Source organism: Micromys minutus (assembly GCF_963924665.1).
Source record: "Micromys minutus genome assembly, chromosome: 8".
Taxonomy (NCBI): Eukaryota; Metazoa; Chordata; class Mammalia; order Rodentia; family Muridae; genus Micromys; species Micromys minutus.
The window spans coordinates 68,506,846-68,523,997 of record NC_137977.1 but is presented as its reverse complement, the minus strand read 5'-3'; the positions used below and the strand labels follow the sequence as shown (position 1 = coordinate 68,523,997).

The following is a 17,152-nucleotide window of genomic DNA, read 5'->3' as shown; positions in this document are numbered from 1 at the left end:
GAGTACCACTGCTGTACAGGATGTGAGATTTGTTTGTTTGTTTGAAACTACAGGTAAAAAATAACCTGTTTCAGAGACCTAAAAACGAATCTATAAGAACTGGTAAAACAACTTTATAGATTAGTTCTGGTATGGATTATTTGAGGCAATGAGCTCCAGGAGAAAAGGATGCAGCCAGAGAAGCTAAAACCCTTTCAGATTCTAGCACGCAGCCTACGGCTACCCCAGCAGACATCGTCCTCCTCAGGAAGAAAATCTCCAGGCTCACTCTAGGGCCATCTCACAGTCCCGCAGACTTTCAAAAGAGTAAAAACATAAAATAAAACAGGGTACAGCTTTGGGATTATCTTTGTCAGCTGTGTTCTTCCTCAACACAATCACTGTGACCCCCCTTCCTGTACTAGCCGGAAACCTTGTAATGCTGGAGATGCCCGTGGCTGCGGAAGCTCACCACTGCAAGGTCTTGAGAAAAGACTACTGCCCCAGTGTCTTTCCCTTACTCCATAGTATTTAAGGTGAGGCAGATAGAAGTGTCCCCAGCTTCCCCTTTGGATACCACACACGATCCAACTCTAGTTAATGGAAGGAGAATGCAAGGACTCCCTTGCTGTCTTCTTTATCTCCTCCACTCAGACTGCAAGAAAAAGGACCTAGATATGTGGAGTCCTCAGGGTAGAACAGTCAATGCCCAGCCCCAGGCAAAAGAGCTGGTTTGACAAATGAATAAACTCTCATCTCCCTGTGCACAGTTATTTAGGTTTCCTCTAAGTTTAAATTTAATTACTACATCTGCTACATAGTCAAGAAAACTAGCTTGTCAGATACCATCCCTGGAGGCATAAATATAGTTTTAAGTCTCATAAAATTTCAAACAAATTCAGGGGCAAGTGTCTTGACATATATAGATTAGAGAACTATTAAGAAGCTTTCTGTATTGTAGACTACCCATTAAAGAATAGATATCTAGAAAGAAAAACGGGAATTAAACAACAACAACAACAAACAGTGAGTCCTTTCGGGCTAGTAAAACCGAAATTCAAGGAGCGCATGAATGGAGCACAGTTCAGAGTCCAGGTTACTTACTGGCTGATATGTGAAGAGCCTGAGGATTATTAGCAAAGAAATTCATTTAAACAAAGGAAACCACGAAAGACTAGAGCAAGAATAAAGTAGGCACATAGGGCGTCAAAAACCAGCGCGTTACCGGAGACACTAAGGACCGCCTGAGGTCTGAGGAACATGGCAGACAGACCTAAGAGCTTGACCCCACCCACCGCAATGGACTGCCCAGCACATGCGGGCTAAAAGCCATGGCAACTCAACTCCAGAAGCCACAGCAATGCTGCCTGACAGTGTTGCAATAAAAAACTGTCACAAGGCTTGATCTGATGGAGCCCAGGCCTTTGCAGCACAGCACTCCGAGATTCCTGCAGAGGCTGGCCTCCTCATAGCCCAGAGCCAAAGAGCCTGACTCCAAACAGTAGGTAAAAGGTTAAAGCCCAGAAATGTAGAGATTAAAAAGACCTTGGGGAAGCACCTTCCTAAATTTACAAGTGAGAAGAGAAAGACACAGAGAAGAACTCAAAAGATGGAGCTGCGCCACTGGTTTGACCCACAGGACTGCTTTTTAAAATGTGAACAAAGTGCCTTTATACTTAAAGTAAAACCTTAAAAGTATTTCTTCATAAAATTTTCTTTGGGGAATATGATCAGAAATCACCCCTTTAGACTCAAGAAAACTTAACCTTTATCTTCCTAAATGCAATAATTTAAAGGACAGAATCTCAATCTCCCCCTCCCTCCCTCTCCCTCCCTCCCTAGCAGAGAGCAGATAGTAAGTATAACACTGTAAAATGCATCAGGTCTGGGGCTGCCCTTTGAGAGTTTGCTTAACCAAAAACTAGACAACAACTTCCAAAATAAACAAACAAAGGAACACTTTGCTATATAAATGTAACCAAGTGATCCAGAAGTTGACAAGTTCTGGAGTTTGAAACAGGCTCTTTAATTCCAAGCATTCCAAAAAAAAAAAAAAAAAAAAAAAAAAAAAAAAAAGGCAAAGGTAAACAAGTTTCCCAAAGCAATGACAAAGCAAGAATGAGAAGGAAACCCAAAAGAAGAAGAAAACAAACACCCTCCCCAAACAAAGCTTAACAAAGATTAAATTGAATAGTTAAAACAAAAATTCAAAAGCAGTTTAAGTAAGATTAATTTCTGGAGTCTGCTTTTCTAAGGGAATGAAGTTGGTGTGGGTTCAAAGCCAGCACCTCCAAGCAGCAGAAACTCACTGCTCACCAACTCCTCATAAGCGCAGCCTGAGCCATGAGCTATTTCCAGTTTGAAGATCTTAGGTGGACTCTAATGTAAGATTGACCCACTAACTCAGATATCTGCATGCTAGTCAAAACCCTAAGAGCAAGGAAGAGCCAGGGGTCACGTTTATACCACTATGCATTTATACTTATAAAATCTGGTTAATTTCTCAAGAACAACCTTGACAGACAAGAGGCTACCAGACATCAGGAGAAGCCACCGGAAATGCACTGCTTGGGGACACAGAGATCATCCTGGGCTGAGATCTATGGGAGCAGAATTCAGGAAACACAAACCTGTGGAGACTTGGATTGCAGTCAGGCTGCCTGAATTCTTGCCCTAAATTCTCCCTGATGACCTTTGCCATCTAAAGCCTCTGCTTTGTGCCTCTAAATTTGGGGTGATGTAGAAATAGGCAGCTTTTAGGCATGTGGAGAGACTTGAACTCTTCCTGATAGAGAGGTGGCTTCTCTTAAATGTAGTTTGTCACTGTCACTTATTCTATTATCTCTACTTTGTTTTCCCAGCTAGTAGAAGAGTGTTGAGTGACTTTTTCCCCAGGATGAGCATTGACAACAGATCATAAATCATCTGATAATAGACTTATTGGCATTACAGGCGCATCACCAGAAAGCCCATCCAACAGGAGTGAGGACTCCCAGGAGCTGCACATGTGGGTTCCCTGTGCCCCTTAGCCTCCCCTTTTCCCTCTGGATAGGACATTTTAATCTGGAGGGAACGATCTGTTAGACTCAAGCTGTTTCTCTGGTCATAATATCCTTCCTCAATTCTCAGTCACTGCAAGCACCCTACTGAGACATAGCTATCTAGTTCCCCTACTCCCTCCCCCCATCAACAGACTTGAGGTGCTAGGACCTCTCACCTGGAGTTTACATGGAGGTTGGTATCAAAGGCCACACCACTTGTTCCCCACCGTCTTCCCTGCCCCCGCCTCCTCTGCTCTCATAAGTGTGAGATTTCCACGGTGCCGCTCAGGCCTCAGTTCCTCTCTGCAGAGTCCTTGTCAGGCCGTCTCCGATGCCAGGGGCCTGAACTCTCCTCAGAAGTTCCGCCATGCCGCTGTGACTCTTCATAAACACCTTGCTCCTTAGTGTGTTTCAGTGCCCCCTTCCGCACCCTGGCTCCCAGTATGAGACCTTTCACTATACAGACGTTCTTTTATGAAAACCTTAAAGTCAACTTTCAAACTAAAGATTAAGCAGCAGAACAGTAGTAACTCTGGCACCCAAGACTTGTTCAACTAATAATGTAGTTTCCCTTCACTACCCCGTGACCCCACTCCCAATAAATTGTTGAAAGCAAATTCTAACACCAAGCCCCAAGGAATCCCCACTCTTGCTAACTCCCCTTTATCACCAGGATGATGGACTGAATCGGCTACCATGCTTCTGAGAAACTAGGAGGCAGAGACAGATAGGAAAGAAGCTGTGCCCAGGTCATAAAGGCGGTGAATCTCCAAGACTGCCAGGCCAGCTTCTTCTACCAGGGAGCCTGTCTAACTCCTAGCCTCTCGACTCTACTGAGCCAGAGACTCGGAGAGCTCACAGAAACATAAAAACAGTGAGCTCTCTAAGGTCAGTTATGGGGGCACCTATGTAAAATGGGTGTCAGTGGTGAGCTGCCGGACAACTAGTGGTTTTCTCTCCTTGAAAAAGGCAAGAAAAATTCCTCTTTTTGGAAATAAAACAGTGAGTGTTTGGACTGGAACATTCCATGAGTCAGTGCCTACTCTATGTATGCCTGGTCAGTGTGCCCTGACCAGTGTGTTTAATCCAATCTCACTAAGCTGTCTCATTAGGTAAGATGCAGTAAGTTAAAACACTGGAGACATATCATTATTCTAATTCCTGAAGGACACAAAAGTCCCCGGTTCTGATGCAATGACTTTAAAGTAGAGGGAAGAAAGGCTGGGGTCAGGCCTGCTTCTGAGGAACGGGAGGACCAGATGCCAATCAGCCTGCAGTGATCACAGTGGGCTCTTGACTGAACCAACTTCATGAAGATTAGCAAAGCTACCAAAACCAGGGACCAAGAGGCAGATGACTTTGACCCGAGAGGGGCTGTTGCTCTACTTGAGTCTGAAGAGCCAAAACTACCTCATGGACACCAGAGAGAGAAGAGGAGTGCTGACCGCGGTGACATGCCACGTCCCTGCTTCCTCCTCTATACCAGAGCACGAGGGATGCTCACACGCTCTTCTTCCACAGTTCAGCACTAAGAAGAATGTGCGGGACTGAAATCTGCAGGCAGCCAAAGGAAAAATAAAACAGGCCCCCAGGAAATGACTCAAAGTGACCCGACAGCCAGTTTTCTTTTTTTATACTTTTTAAAGATCTCATTCATTCAATCAACTCACACATAGTGAGTCCCTTCTCAGGTTTATTCTAGAGATTAGGAGGTGCCTATGAATAAGACTGAAAAGCTCCAGGACTCACAGAGTACATCCTTCAGTGGAAACAGATGCAATGATTATGTGTTTCAGGGCCATGTCCTCTAGAAACAAATACAAGGCTGGGGATGTAACTCAGTGATACAGTAACACAGCATGACCCAGGCCTTGGTGTGACCACAGAATGGGGGGAGGGGTGGGTGGAAGGGAGGAAGAGAGGGAGGAAGGGGGAGGAGGAAAGAGAGAGACATGCATACATACATACAGATGGACGGACAGACAGACAAAGGAACTAGATGGACTTCCAGATCAGAAGAATGTAGTCAGGACAGGTTTTGGCTGTCTGTCTGTCTGTCTTAGTGGTTTGAGATCTCACTCTGGCTAAGGCTGCCCTGGGACGCACTAGGAAGCCCACACTGGCCTCAGAGTCACAGCAATCCTAACTTCCCACATGACAGGACTACAGGTGGGAGCCACCAACCCAGCAAGATATGCCTTCCTGGGGTAACAGTTGGAAATTAGCTCAAAGTGGACCATAGAAACCCTTTGAAGGTTTAGAACAAGGTTTATTTCTTTTTTAACTACTGGCACCCAGCCATTCCACACCATTTGCTGAAGACTACCCTTTCTTCATAAAACGGCTGTTATATTTTTGTGAAAAATCAGAAATATCTGTGCAAGTCTATTTCTGGAATTCTCTATTTTTATTCCACTGATCTATGTATGCGCCAGTGCTACGCTCTCCAGAATGCAGATTTTTAATTAGAGTCATCAACCAGGAAGCGTTCAAGCAGAATAAAGTGATAGAAGCTGCCTTTACTTCTAAAATGTCAGTCTTGTGATGAGCAAAGTAGGGTCCTGGGAGACCTGGTCAGGCATGAGATGACAGGAATCTGCCCAGTGAGAGCGGCAGAGCTAGTTAAGAGCTGGTTGGCTTCTAACTTTAATGTGAAAGATAAACCAACAGGCTATTCTCAGGGATTTAACACGGAGCGCAAGAGTCTCAAGACTGGGGGACACAAGTGCCATCAACTGACATGGGGAAGAATAAGAATGAAAGTCTGGGACAGAAAATCGGGTATTGTTTCTTTGATGTTCGGTTTGAGAAGTCTATCAGATGCCTAGGTGGAGACATGGAATTGACAAGCTTACAGGGATCCCAGGCTCAGGAGGGAGAGCTTTCTGCCCTGGATATGATGCGCTGAAGCTGTGACATTGGACAGGATAGTCCAGGAAGAATGAAAAAACCCTGGCTTAGGGTGTCACATACTGAGGTCACAATAGGTGGGAACAGGAGGCCAAAGGTGACCAGGGAGGCAGGGGGAGCCGGGAGATGGGATCCAGGAAGCCAGACAGACAAAGGCATGACATCAGCTGACACATCGCACTGGTGGGATTTTAAAAGAAAGGAGTGGATGAAAGCGTGGTGGGGGCGGATGGAGATGGCAGGCCTCTCTACAGCTCCACCACACAGGGGGCAGAGGAGACACCGGGGAAGTGCTATCTGCAGAAGTCACATGTGTGTGCATTTTTGGACAGGACGGGGAGGGGATACGATGTTGGATAGTGAAGTGAATGGCCCAGAGCAGGGGTGGGGGTGGGGAGGGACTTGTTTATAATGATCAGAAAACAGAAGGTGAGAAAGAAATGTCATGTCAACTGAGAAAGGACAACGTGGCAGCATTGGCTTAGACCGGAAGAGGCAGGAACGCGTCTCTGAATGTGGTGTTTGTGCTGATCACCACTCTGCCGCGCTGCACAGGACCTGGCCCAAGTGCTCTTTGCTCTGTGGTTATACAACAAGCCAGATTCCCACAACCAAGTCCCACAGTGCTGAGAGGATCAGTGCAGTCTCACCGGTGAAGTGTCTATGAAAAAGAAAAGATCCTAATGCTACCAAGAGCCACTTGTGGGAAAGGGGTGGGGGTCAAATAGCACCGGTGTAGAGAGTGGGTGGCAGCTGTCACGGTCCACCGCAGGGGCATTTGCTGAGCAGTCTCTAGGTTCAGGACAGACAGCACTGAACAGACAGGACACCTGCCATCCAGAGGACACAAGCATTCACTTGAGGTGCCTGCTGATGTCACTGTCAAGACAGAGAACTACCCCTTCCTGTGGAGCTGTAATCTGCTTTTTGGGGCAGTAGTTACAGAACCAAGAACAGGCAGGGAGGGAAGAAGAACAAAGGTTTTAGGCAGAAACAGGTCCAGCTGGTTTGGGAAACAAAGGGGTAGGTGGAGAGGAGATAGTGTTACCACCAGCAGGGCCCAGCCACTGGGGCTTAAATCCAGGCACATTGGGGGAAGTCACCGAAGGGCAAGAAATGACCCTCCCAAGAGGGAGTTTTGTGTACTTCGTAGCATACTGCTAGCATGTGTTAGCAGGCTGGCCGCTCATGGTGCCACCATCGTCTGAATACACCAACAGCTCACTCAAGATCGAGCAGGGGGGTAAGGTCAGCATGTCTTCCAAGGACTGCCAATTAAAGGGCTTCTCCACATCCTCCACAGCCTCCTCACACATGCCTGCCACGTGGGAACTGTTCCTTCCCAGAAGATAATCATTCAGATGGTTAAGCCAGACCCAGTGACCAAGAACAATCTGAGCAAGAGTGCTGAGCAACCTCTGTGAACTGGAATGGCTGTGCACATGTGTACAAGGTCAAAAGTTAACCTTGGGGGCTATCCCTCAGATGCTGTCTCCATTGTTGTTGGACCCAGGGACTTCTACCAGCTTGGAGCTGGGTAGGTTAGGTGGCCAGTGAGCTCCAGGAATCATCCCAACTCTGCCTTCCTAGCGCTGGGATTATACGTGTGCACACCCAGACTTTACCATGAGGCCTGGGGATTAATCTCAAGTCCTCTGTTTGCTATTTGCGTAGCAAGGACTTTACCAGTTGAGCAACCCCAACAAAGGTTTTATAACCAAAACGCAGTTGGTTTTACAGACTACTACATAATGAACATTATAAACGTCCAGTAAATGTCCCTGCCAATAGCTTTTATTACTTCACTAAAAGGAGGGAATTCATAGATGACATTTACTTTCACAGTAAAAAAACAGAGAACAGGCAGACTATATTTTGTGACCCAGGCCACCATGAGAGAAAAAATCTGGTACCACAAGGCCTGCAAACAGGCTGTGTCACCAGTCAGCCAGCCAAAGTGGGCCTGGACGGGTGTCACCAATACCTCACTCCCTTCCTCCTGCTCCTCCCCCATCCATTCCTCTTTCAGCATCTCCCCAGCCTCTGTGGTGATTTGGGGGCCACTGTTCTGCCACTCACCTGACTAGAATTTATTTTACAGACGTAAGGAAAGTATGCTCCATCTTTGTGATCCTTATGATCAGAGGCCACAAAGGTAAAGGTCTGTAGGCCACCTACCATGACCACCCACAGTGACCTCCTACTATACAGTTCAGTGCATCCAACTCATTCTCCCGTTCCAGTAACAGCAAAAGCCCCAGGAAGCTGTTCACAAATACACTTGAAGCTGCATCCCAAGAGAACATCCCAGGGTAACACCAGGCATGAAGTCTGAAGGGAGAGGAAGTGGCTTGGGGCACTGCTATTTCTAGTCCTGCTGGATCTGCTGTTTCTCAGGTCACTCGTCACATGGTCTTGCACCCAACACAAAGACAACGAGGATGGCGGGACAGTTATGCGAACTCCTCAAACTGTAATAGTAGCAAAATTTACTTACATACTAATGGCAACACACTCCCACTTAACTCAGAAGAGGTGAGTGAATCACAAGCAAGTTTCTTGGTCACTGAGAGACCTTAAAAAGACTCAGAAAGAGGGGCTAGAGAGATGACTCAGAGGTTAAGAGCACTGACTGACTGCTCTTCCAAAGGTCCTGAGTTCAATTCCCAGCAACCACATGGTGGCTCACAACCATCTGTAATGGGATCTGATGCCCTCTTCTGGTGTGTCTGAAGACAGCGACAGTGTATTCACAGAAAATAAATAAATAAATCATCTTAAGGAGAGAGAGGAAGAGAGAGGGAGAAATGAACCTCTGGGCATGTGACTCCTTACAAGTGTCCACAAGGGTCACGACCACAGAGTACATCAATGGCAAGTATGGAAATTAAATGTAAAAAACCACAACTTTTCACAAGGATCTACTGTAAACAACCAAGGTAGAAGGAGGAGAGTGAGGGGGAGAGTTCAGTGGGGAAGGGCGGAAGAGAGAGCATGGGGAACCTTCTCACTACAAAGCACAGTGTGAGCAAGCGTGGCACATGCTCACACTTGTGGAGCTGGCCGCAGGACATGCGCCGAGCTGTTCTGTGTGGCGTGCAGTCCTGGGCAACTGTAATTTTCTTCCCCTGTGTGTCAACCAGGTCTTCACGGTAGTTATGGATTCTTCACCCCAACAAATATGCTGTGAAAGTTTATATTTAAAAGTCCTGGAAGTGAGATGACTGTATGTGACACATCCTCCTAGAAAAATCATATTTCAGGTGAATATTTGAATTCTGAGTAGTTTCTTTCACTGCTGAACATTACAATTATTAATTACCAATTAAATCAATATTTGGCCTAACACAGAGCAAAACTTAATGACAATTTGTAAGGGAAATATTTTTCAAGTGCGGGGGATCAAATCTACAGCTTAGATCATGTTCCATAATTCTCTGCCCTTAAGCTACAGTGTCACCCCAAGAACAAAGGGATCAATGGAAGTGGGTAAGGCGGCACTGAGGGCCAGCCTGTGCAAGACCTTGCTTCACAGTAAAACAAAATTGCAAGGAGTGGGCTGACGCGTACTGCCTTATCTGGCATGCTCAAGGCCCTGAGTTCAATCTTCAGTACCAAGCCAAACCAAACCAAACATTTAATTGCCTGAACACCTTCTCTTTCCATGGTTTTCTAAGGGTTTTCCACATATATTATTTTTCCCAATGTTCGAAGACCAGAACCAGTCTCCCCACCGCAGCCCAACAGTTCCCAGGAGTGGAGGAGGACCACAGTTATTTAGACTCTGTTACACAAGAGAGGTGCTGGGGGTTGTCTCCCAGGGTTTTAGACTCTTCTAGAATAATAGACGTCCACATTAAGTGTGATTAGCGTCTTACCTATTCTTTATTCACCCTGGCTGGCCTGTATAACCTGTTTTACTTCCCTATTTACAAAATTTTCATCACCTTAGAGACAAACAGAAAACAAGAGTTTTCTGTCTCAACCGGGGTCTAGTGCTTTAACTTTGTTTTTATTTTACTCTTGCTTTTGTTTGGGTTTTTAATGTGTTAAAACAAAGCCGGAATCTCTTCAAAAAAAAGAACACCTTCCCCAACTGTAGAAATGCTTAAAAGACACATAGGTGCGGTCTTACAAGATATGGCTTTCCTACCTATTTACGGAGGATGCCTAAGTCACCATCTAAAACACATCACTAAGTAGTAGGATTTCCACTTTATATCCATTAAAGGTACATGTGGCTGAACTAAAGACCTGCGCCCTTCCACTTCTCAGAAAAAAAGGTGGGCATCTTAAATGTCTCAGGAAGACAACGGTCCTCAGACTCTGAATTCTTGTCTCAGGAAGGTAAGTAGCCACAAAAAGCAAAACTTCATTAAGACACCAAAAAGCCCAAGTGAGTCAGAAGCTAACAGTCTTTGCAAGGCGGGATGCTTTCAATGAATATTCAAGACTCGTTTTAAAATCACAGAATATCAGCATTCCTAGAAAAATATTCTGTGGGCCTTCAACACGGTCTTGGAAATATCTGTTACAAACACCCACTGCCCAGAACAGAAAGGCAATGGGATTATTCATGATGCTCTCTTCCTCCCTTCCTCAGCTCTGATTAAACCTTGCCCAACCACAGAACAGGGAAATGCAAACTTGCTCCTTGGCCCTTAATACCTGTTTTCATCCCAAATAATAGTCTCTCAAATTTCTATAATTATTAACCTGCTAATACCATGATCTTATATGACAAGACTCAATTTCATAAATAATAAACTCAAAACCTAGGGGGTAGGACTAGAGAAAAAAAGGTTCAAAACGTACAGGTAATGAGGCTCATAATCCTGTTGGCAGGCACCATCTAGGGATGAGAGCCCTGTTCAGTTTGCCTCCCTGCTGGGTTCCTACCTCTGAACATCGGAACATTATTTCAGGAAGACAGAGTTCAGATTGCACAAGTAACCTTCAAACTGTGTTCGTGACTAGAAAGATAATTTTTCCACTACCCTATTTCAGGATTATCTTCTGGGTTTACATTTCACCTAAAACACACCTCAATCCCTCACCTCCACAGGGCGCTGCAAAGGGGGAGTCGCGGCTCGTGCCTGGCCCTGACTGCCATTTCCAATGAACAGGAAAAAAATCATCATGATCTGTGTTCAACAAGCATTGTGGTTTTTTTTTTTTTTTTTTTTTTTTTTTTCTAGTATTGGTTTCTGGAGACAAATTCTCACTGTCACCTAGGCTGGCCAGTCTAACTCTTGGAGATTCTCCTGCCTGACTCCTGAGTCTTGGAAAAACTGAGATTACAGGTGTTGGGATTCTGTAAGCCCCACCTCACAGTTACCTGGCAATAGCCAGGTATACCCCACCCCAGTTACTTGGCACTATAAAAAAGGCTGCTTGCCCCCTCCTCTCTCTTGGTCACTTGCTCTCTTCCTCCACTCTCTTACCCCCTTAGTCCCCCCTCTCCCCATTCCCTTCCCTGGTTCATGGCCAGCCTCTACTTCTCTACTCTTCTCTCTCTCTCTGCCTCTACTACCCTCTTAACTCTCTTCCCCATCTTCTGAATACTCTATTCTGTACTGTCCTGTGGCTGGTTCCTCAGGGGGAAGGGATTTCCAAAATAGGTCCCCCAGAGGCATCCCCCTTGCCTCGCCGCACCTCCAAGAAGCAAATGCCCCCCTCATCTCTTTCCTATCATTGGTGCTGAAACCCAGGACATATCTTTTCTTTTTTATATACACATCAACAGGCATGCACACTACACTAGTCAAATGCTTTAGTTCTATGCCAGCTGCAAGCAGGCACTGCTAGTCTCCTATTTGCACAAGGAATCTAAGGCACAGAGAAGGCAGACAGCAGAGCAGGACCCAGCCAACCATAGCAATGCTTCAACAGAAATGAGGGATTCTTGGAGGACAGAGCAGCCTCAGGAAAGCATGGCCACGTGGATGGGTGAATCCAGAGCCTGTGGAGACACAGCTCGTGGTGACAGAAAGTTCCAGAAAGGTAAGAAGGATGCTCCTCCCATTTTATTTCATTTGTAAATTAGCAAGGACAGACATATTCTTCAGCTCAAATGCTCATTAAATTTCTGAAACCTTGAGACATAGAAGCAGAGGGAGGCAGGGAAAATGGGGCACAGGGCCAGACATACTCTGAGCCTTGTAAAATATTTCTGTTTTAAGAAAAAGCATGAGATAAATTGTGTAGACCTAACAAAATAATTGAAGCTGAAGGAATCTAGAAAGAAGAACTGTGGCAACATGTTTGAGGTGTGTGTGTGGAAGTAGTAACCCAAACAGGCACAAGCGGGCAGGCGCAGGGAACCGTACGGTGCCTGCTGGTGCACTGAGATCCTAAAGACAATGCCAAGCTAGGGGAGGAAAGCCAGTGACCAAGACGCTGTGTGAAACAAGCAGTCATTAGTAGTAGAGCAAGCTACAGAATAAAGGGGAGAAATATGTCAACACCAGGCAGAATTGGGATAGACCGAGAAGTCTGACGGTCAGAGAATGCTCCATTTCAACACGGTAGAACATCCGCACAAAGCAGGTAAGTCCTCAGTCCCTCTAACCCTTAAAGCAACAGGCCCCAACCATTCCCTGTGCTTCTCGGCAACTCTGTCCTCTCCATCCACATCCTAGATGATTGGTTCCCAGGAAGCTTCTCCTGTTTGCGCAAGGAGTGTTGTTCTTCCTGAGCCATTCTCGGAGAAAGGGTACCAAAGACTTAGTCAGAACAAAGGAATTTGTTTTCCAGCTTGTTTCCCAACTAGGCAGCTCCTTGTTAGCCCTTTGGCTGAGCTCAGTGAATCTGTGGGGTCCTCTCACCCTTTCCCTGCCTCATGAGAATAAAACAAGAGAACCTAATGGCTTTGAGTATAGTTTAATAGTCTCATCCCTTACTTACTTCAAAGATCTACTTTTAAAAGTTAAGCACAATTATTTGGGGGCAGCAACTCTCTAACAGAAACAATTCTTTGTCCTGTGGGACATTTGGCAGTATCTGGACACAGTGCTGGTTGTCACTGCTAGGACATCAACAGAGTATAGGACAGGGACGCAACCTAAAAACTCCACAGTACCTAGGTCTAGGAACCTGTCTGAAGGGACAATGGGACAAGTTAAAGCAGCTGCATTGTACAAAATGCCCCAATGTTGTGTCCTTTTCTGTTTACAAGTGCTGCACTTCATTAAATACACAAAGTCAAGGGACGCATTTTATCATAAAAATCAGGAATTATATATATCATGGGGTGGAAGTGGGGCCTTGGATTCAGAGTACAGGACTGTTCGTTTAAGAAGCTATGATGCAAACTTGCTCTGGGCTCAGCAGAAGGAAGGCAGATCTGAGTCGACACTGCAAACCACTCCTTATTAAACTGGAGCCCTATTTTACTGTTAACAGTCAAGTATTTTACCATAAAACTTCAACTCCAAACTTTCAAGTTTTTTCTGTGTTTAACAATCTCTGTACAACAAATCTCTTGATGGAAACTATAATCTAACTAACACTTTTGCCCGGTCCACCAACAAACAAACAAATGTGCAAATCACCTTCATCGATAAGCACTTTTACTTATTGGAAAGAAGTGGGGTGCAGAGGTCATTGTGACTCACACAGTGCATCTGGAAGGAATAAAGAGAAAGACCATAAAACGCACCTTGGGACGTAAAAATCTTGAGACCAGCACTGCCAGAGGAAATGTTTTCCTCTAAATTAAGCCATTTTACAAGTCCCAAGTAGCTTAAAGATGACGCTCAGACCTTACCGTGCTGCCCAATTCTCTTCCCTAGGACTAGCTCAAGGCACACAGTAGGGAACCTTTGGGCCACTCACCAGGAGCGGGGCTCTTAGACAGTTACTATTCCATTCAGGTCTACATCCTTCAGGGTCTGCTGAATGAACACTAATGAACTTACAAGCCTGGACATCAGAGTAGCCCAGGAAGTGGGCCCCCTCCCCGGACTTCAGACCCTAGGGAACCCTCTGGGGAATCAGCTTTTAAGACCGAGATTTCCAACCGGCTGATTTTAGAAGTACATTAGAAAATGGAGTTCTCTATTCTACACGGAGAGAGCCTTACATGAAAACAAAAGAACAAAAGGAGAAAGAATCTTTCAAAATCCTTATGCCGTGGTGCACACTCCCAGCAAGTGGGTAGCATTTATTCAGGACACTCCTGAGCACCTTTTCAGTATCCAGCTTTGGCCTGCAAGTACTCCACCAAAAACAGCTCACACGGCAATGATGCTTTCCCACCTCCCAGATGTGCAAACCTAAGGCACTCAGGAGCACAGACTCAGGTGTGCCCAAGCAGGTGAACGTGCTCAGAAGCGAACACAAGTGTGCAGACGCGGAAGGGCCTCCTAAATGTTCTCAAACACTTGAGCACTCTGATAACGCATTTTCGGACATTGGTCCCAGGTCACGCCGGGGGTACCCACAGCCAGGGCCACCCTTCCCCGCGCCCTACTGGACCGTGACCCAGCTCACCTCTTCGAGAAACTTGGTCAGATCGTACACCTTATGATGCAGAATCACCCAGGTGCTCTTGCTGTCTTTGTGCTTCTGAATCTCTTCCAGGGTGTAGTACTTCACATCCTTGTCTGACTTCCCGGCCATCTCGGAACAGTGAGCCTTCCGGGCCCTGCAACACAGCCGTGCAGGGTAGTGCTATGATCAGGTCTGAGCTGCCTCCGCCCGGGACATTCCCGGCCCAGGACCGGGCGGGGGTGGTGCCTCAAACTGGGCACAGACCGTATGGCCTCCAGGGATTGGCCAGTATGGTGCTCCCGCCCTCAGCCGACGCCCTCCACTAGTCCAATCATTTACCCCTAGCCCAACGCACGGCGTTGATTGGCTAAAAGAGGTGCCCTTCACTTTTACCCGGGGCCTGCTCTTAGGGTGGGGTGGCGCTTTTCTGAGTCTGCGCTGGAGACAGCGGGTGGGGTCACCGGAGCCGGGGAGGCTTGAACACCCAATTAAAGAGGAAGCTTTAGGACCAGGGAAACTCCATCCCAGCCTTAGGTCCTTCCCTCAGACCCGACTTCACATTAACTTGCATATTTCCTAAACAAAGCAGCCCTATATCCTTACAATCACTTGGAACAAAAATCGCAGTGGTCCAAAGTGATCCTCTGTGTGGTTTCCCTTAAGCAGGCCATTAGAGAGAGCCTCTTACACAAATATCACAGATCAAGGTATGGAAATAAATGTGGGGTCCCAAATAACGAACCATGCCACGCATTTAGCTTCACTGGGGTGTGCAGGGGTTTGGGGGTGGTTCATCTAACAGGCAAACAAAGAAAATCGTTACATTAAAATTAGAAGCATCTAATAAGTTCTTTAACCTGAAATAACTTCGGTTCCAGGAGATCCTGACATGGCAAAGACTTTCTCTTATCTTCCACTATATTGTAAATTTAAGTCCTAAATAAGGGACATCACTGGGCACAGCACTGGAGTTCCTCCCCAGGCTGGCACTCCCCTGCCCTTTTGACAGGAAGTCAGTACCGTATTTAAATTACAGGTGTATAAACAGGAGTGGGGGAAAATAGAAGGCTGAACTTATTTACTTATTTTTAAAGCCCTTCGTAGGTTTTTTGTTTGTTTGGTTGGTTCTTAGGTGTTTTCAACAAGGACAATTAATTCCAAAAGCATAGCATTAATGATAGCCACATCAGTGAGACTCCCAGGAAATCAGGAAGTTTCTGAACTCAGTAGGTGCTTGGAGGTAAACAAGTTCCCCTTCCCTTAGCTTCTCTAGGAGGACCTGCTTTGGGGGAAGTAAACATTGCTCAAAGCATCCCAAACTATTTTCATTGTTTCTTTCTTCTTAACCATAAGGAAACACTTCAGATCTAATTGTTACTCAGAAATATTTCTAAGGTAAATTCTTTTTATTAGGATACTAATCAGCTTAGTTCACAGGCAACATGTATTTTATTTTACATCAACCAACTAAAATATAATGTAGGAACAATTTCCAAGGAGTTCAATGGGGTACTTGTTGGGGATGCATGGAGACAGAGTTTCTCTGTGTAGCCCTGGCTGTTCTAGAACTCAACTCAGTAGACCAAGCTGGCCTTGTACTCCAGAGATCTGACAGCTCCTGCTTCTCCTTAATTTTAGAGCATAGTTTTATGGAAAGTTACAAGTATGCAATAGATATGTCCTCTTTCTCTGTATGTATCCCTCACCCAGTTCCTGTAATGACCACATATTAGTGTAACTGTGTAATACCAAAACAAAGCAGCTCACACCTGCTAAACCAGCACTCTAGAGACTAAGACAGGCAGATAGCAAGTTAGAAGCCAGCTTGTGTTACCTTGAAAGTTCCATGCCTACCTTAGTTATATAGCAAGACCTTGTTATGAAGAGAAGGGACAAAAATCCACACCAACACACCAGGATTCCCTCTAGTTTTAGGACTTGTGTGTGTGTGTGTGTGTGTGTGTGTATGTGACCTCCATATTCCCCAACATAACTGCTCTGTCACAAGCTCTAGATGGCGATGTATTCCTGAATTACACTCACGTCCTCCTGTACGATCCCTAATTCCTGGTAATAAGGAATCTGCCTCTTTCCTGTATTATTTTGTCTTCATATTATGAATGGAATCATACACTAACACATTTGAGATCAGCATTCTCACTTGTCTTATTGTCCTTGAAATCCATGCCAGATGTGAACTGTATCAACAGTGGTTTCATCATCTGCACTGAGAAGTGGTGTGACAGTCCTGGCAGGAGCTATCAGATAGTTGAGGCATTGCCCCTCCCCCCACCAATTGGAATTTCCATATGAATCTCATGCTGGGATTAGGAAAAAGCTGAAGTCTGGTTCCAGCCAGAGAAGAAACATGTCCCCCAGGAAAAGGACTGCACAGGGTGGTGACAAGTTGTCAGAACCCATTGCAGGGGAGACTGGAGCTGAGATGGGTCAGTGACTAGGCTTAGCCAGAACTGTTTAGTTGTGCTTAACCTTTACCTTCTGTTTAAGCCTAAACCTTATTAGGTCAGGCAAAACTGAGCTGAGGCAGGGTGGAGGAGGTGGCTAGCTCTCTTTATTTGTCCCTTTCCCAATGCTCTCTGCTGTTCACTGGTTCACTGTTGCTTTTTTGTTTGTTGGCCTGTTGAGGATGTTGACTGAGCCTTGTTAGGACTGCCAGGGGCCAGGCTTTAACTACAACTGCTCCAGCCATCTCACACTGCGTGGATGTG

At 45.8% G+C, this 17,152-nt stretch overlaps 1 protein-coding gene across 1 annotated transcript in view; it reads right to left on the bottom strand.

The window, feature by feature from the left end:
• CYB5A (cytochrome b5 type A) overlaps positions 1 to 14,656 on the bottom strand; it is a 30,248-nt gene extending 15,592 nt beyond the window's left edge. Inside the window, exon 1 of the mRNA XM_080920470.1 lies at positions 14,424 to 14,656. Coding sequence (XP_080776596.1) covers positions 14,424 to 14,552 — 129 coding nt within the window. The 5' untranslated portion in view covers positions 14,553 to 14,656. The remainder of the gene's footprint in view (positions 1 to 14,423) is intronic.
• Positions 14,657 to 17,152: the final 2,496 nt, after the last annotated feature.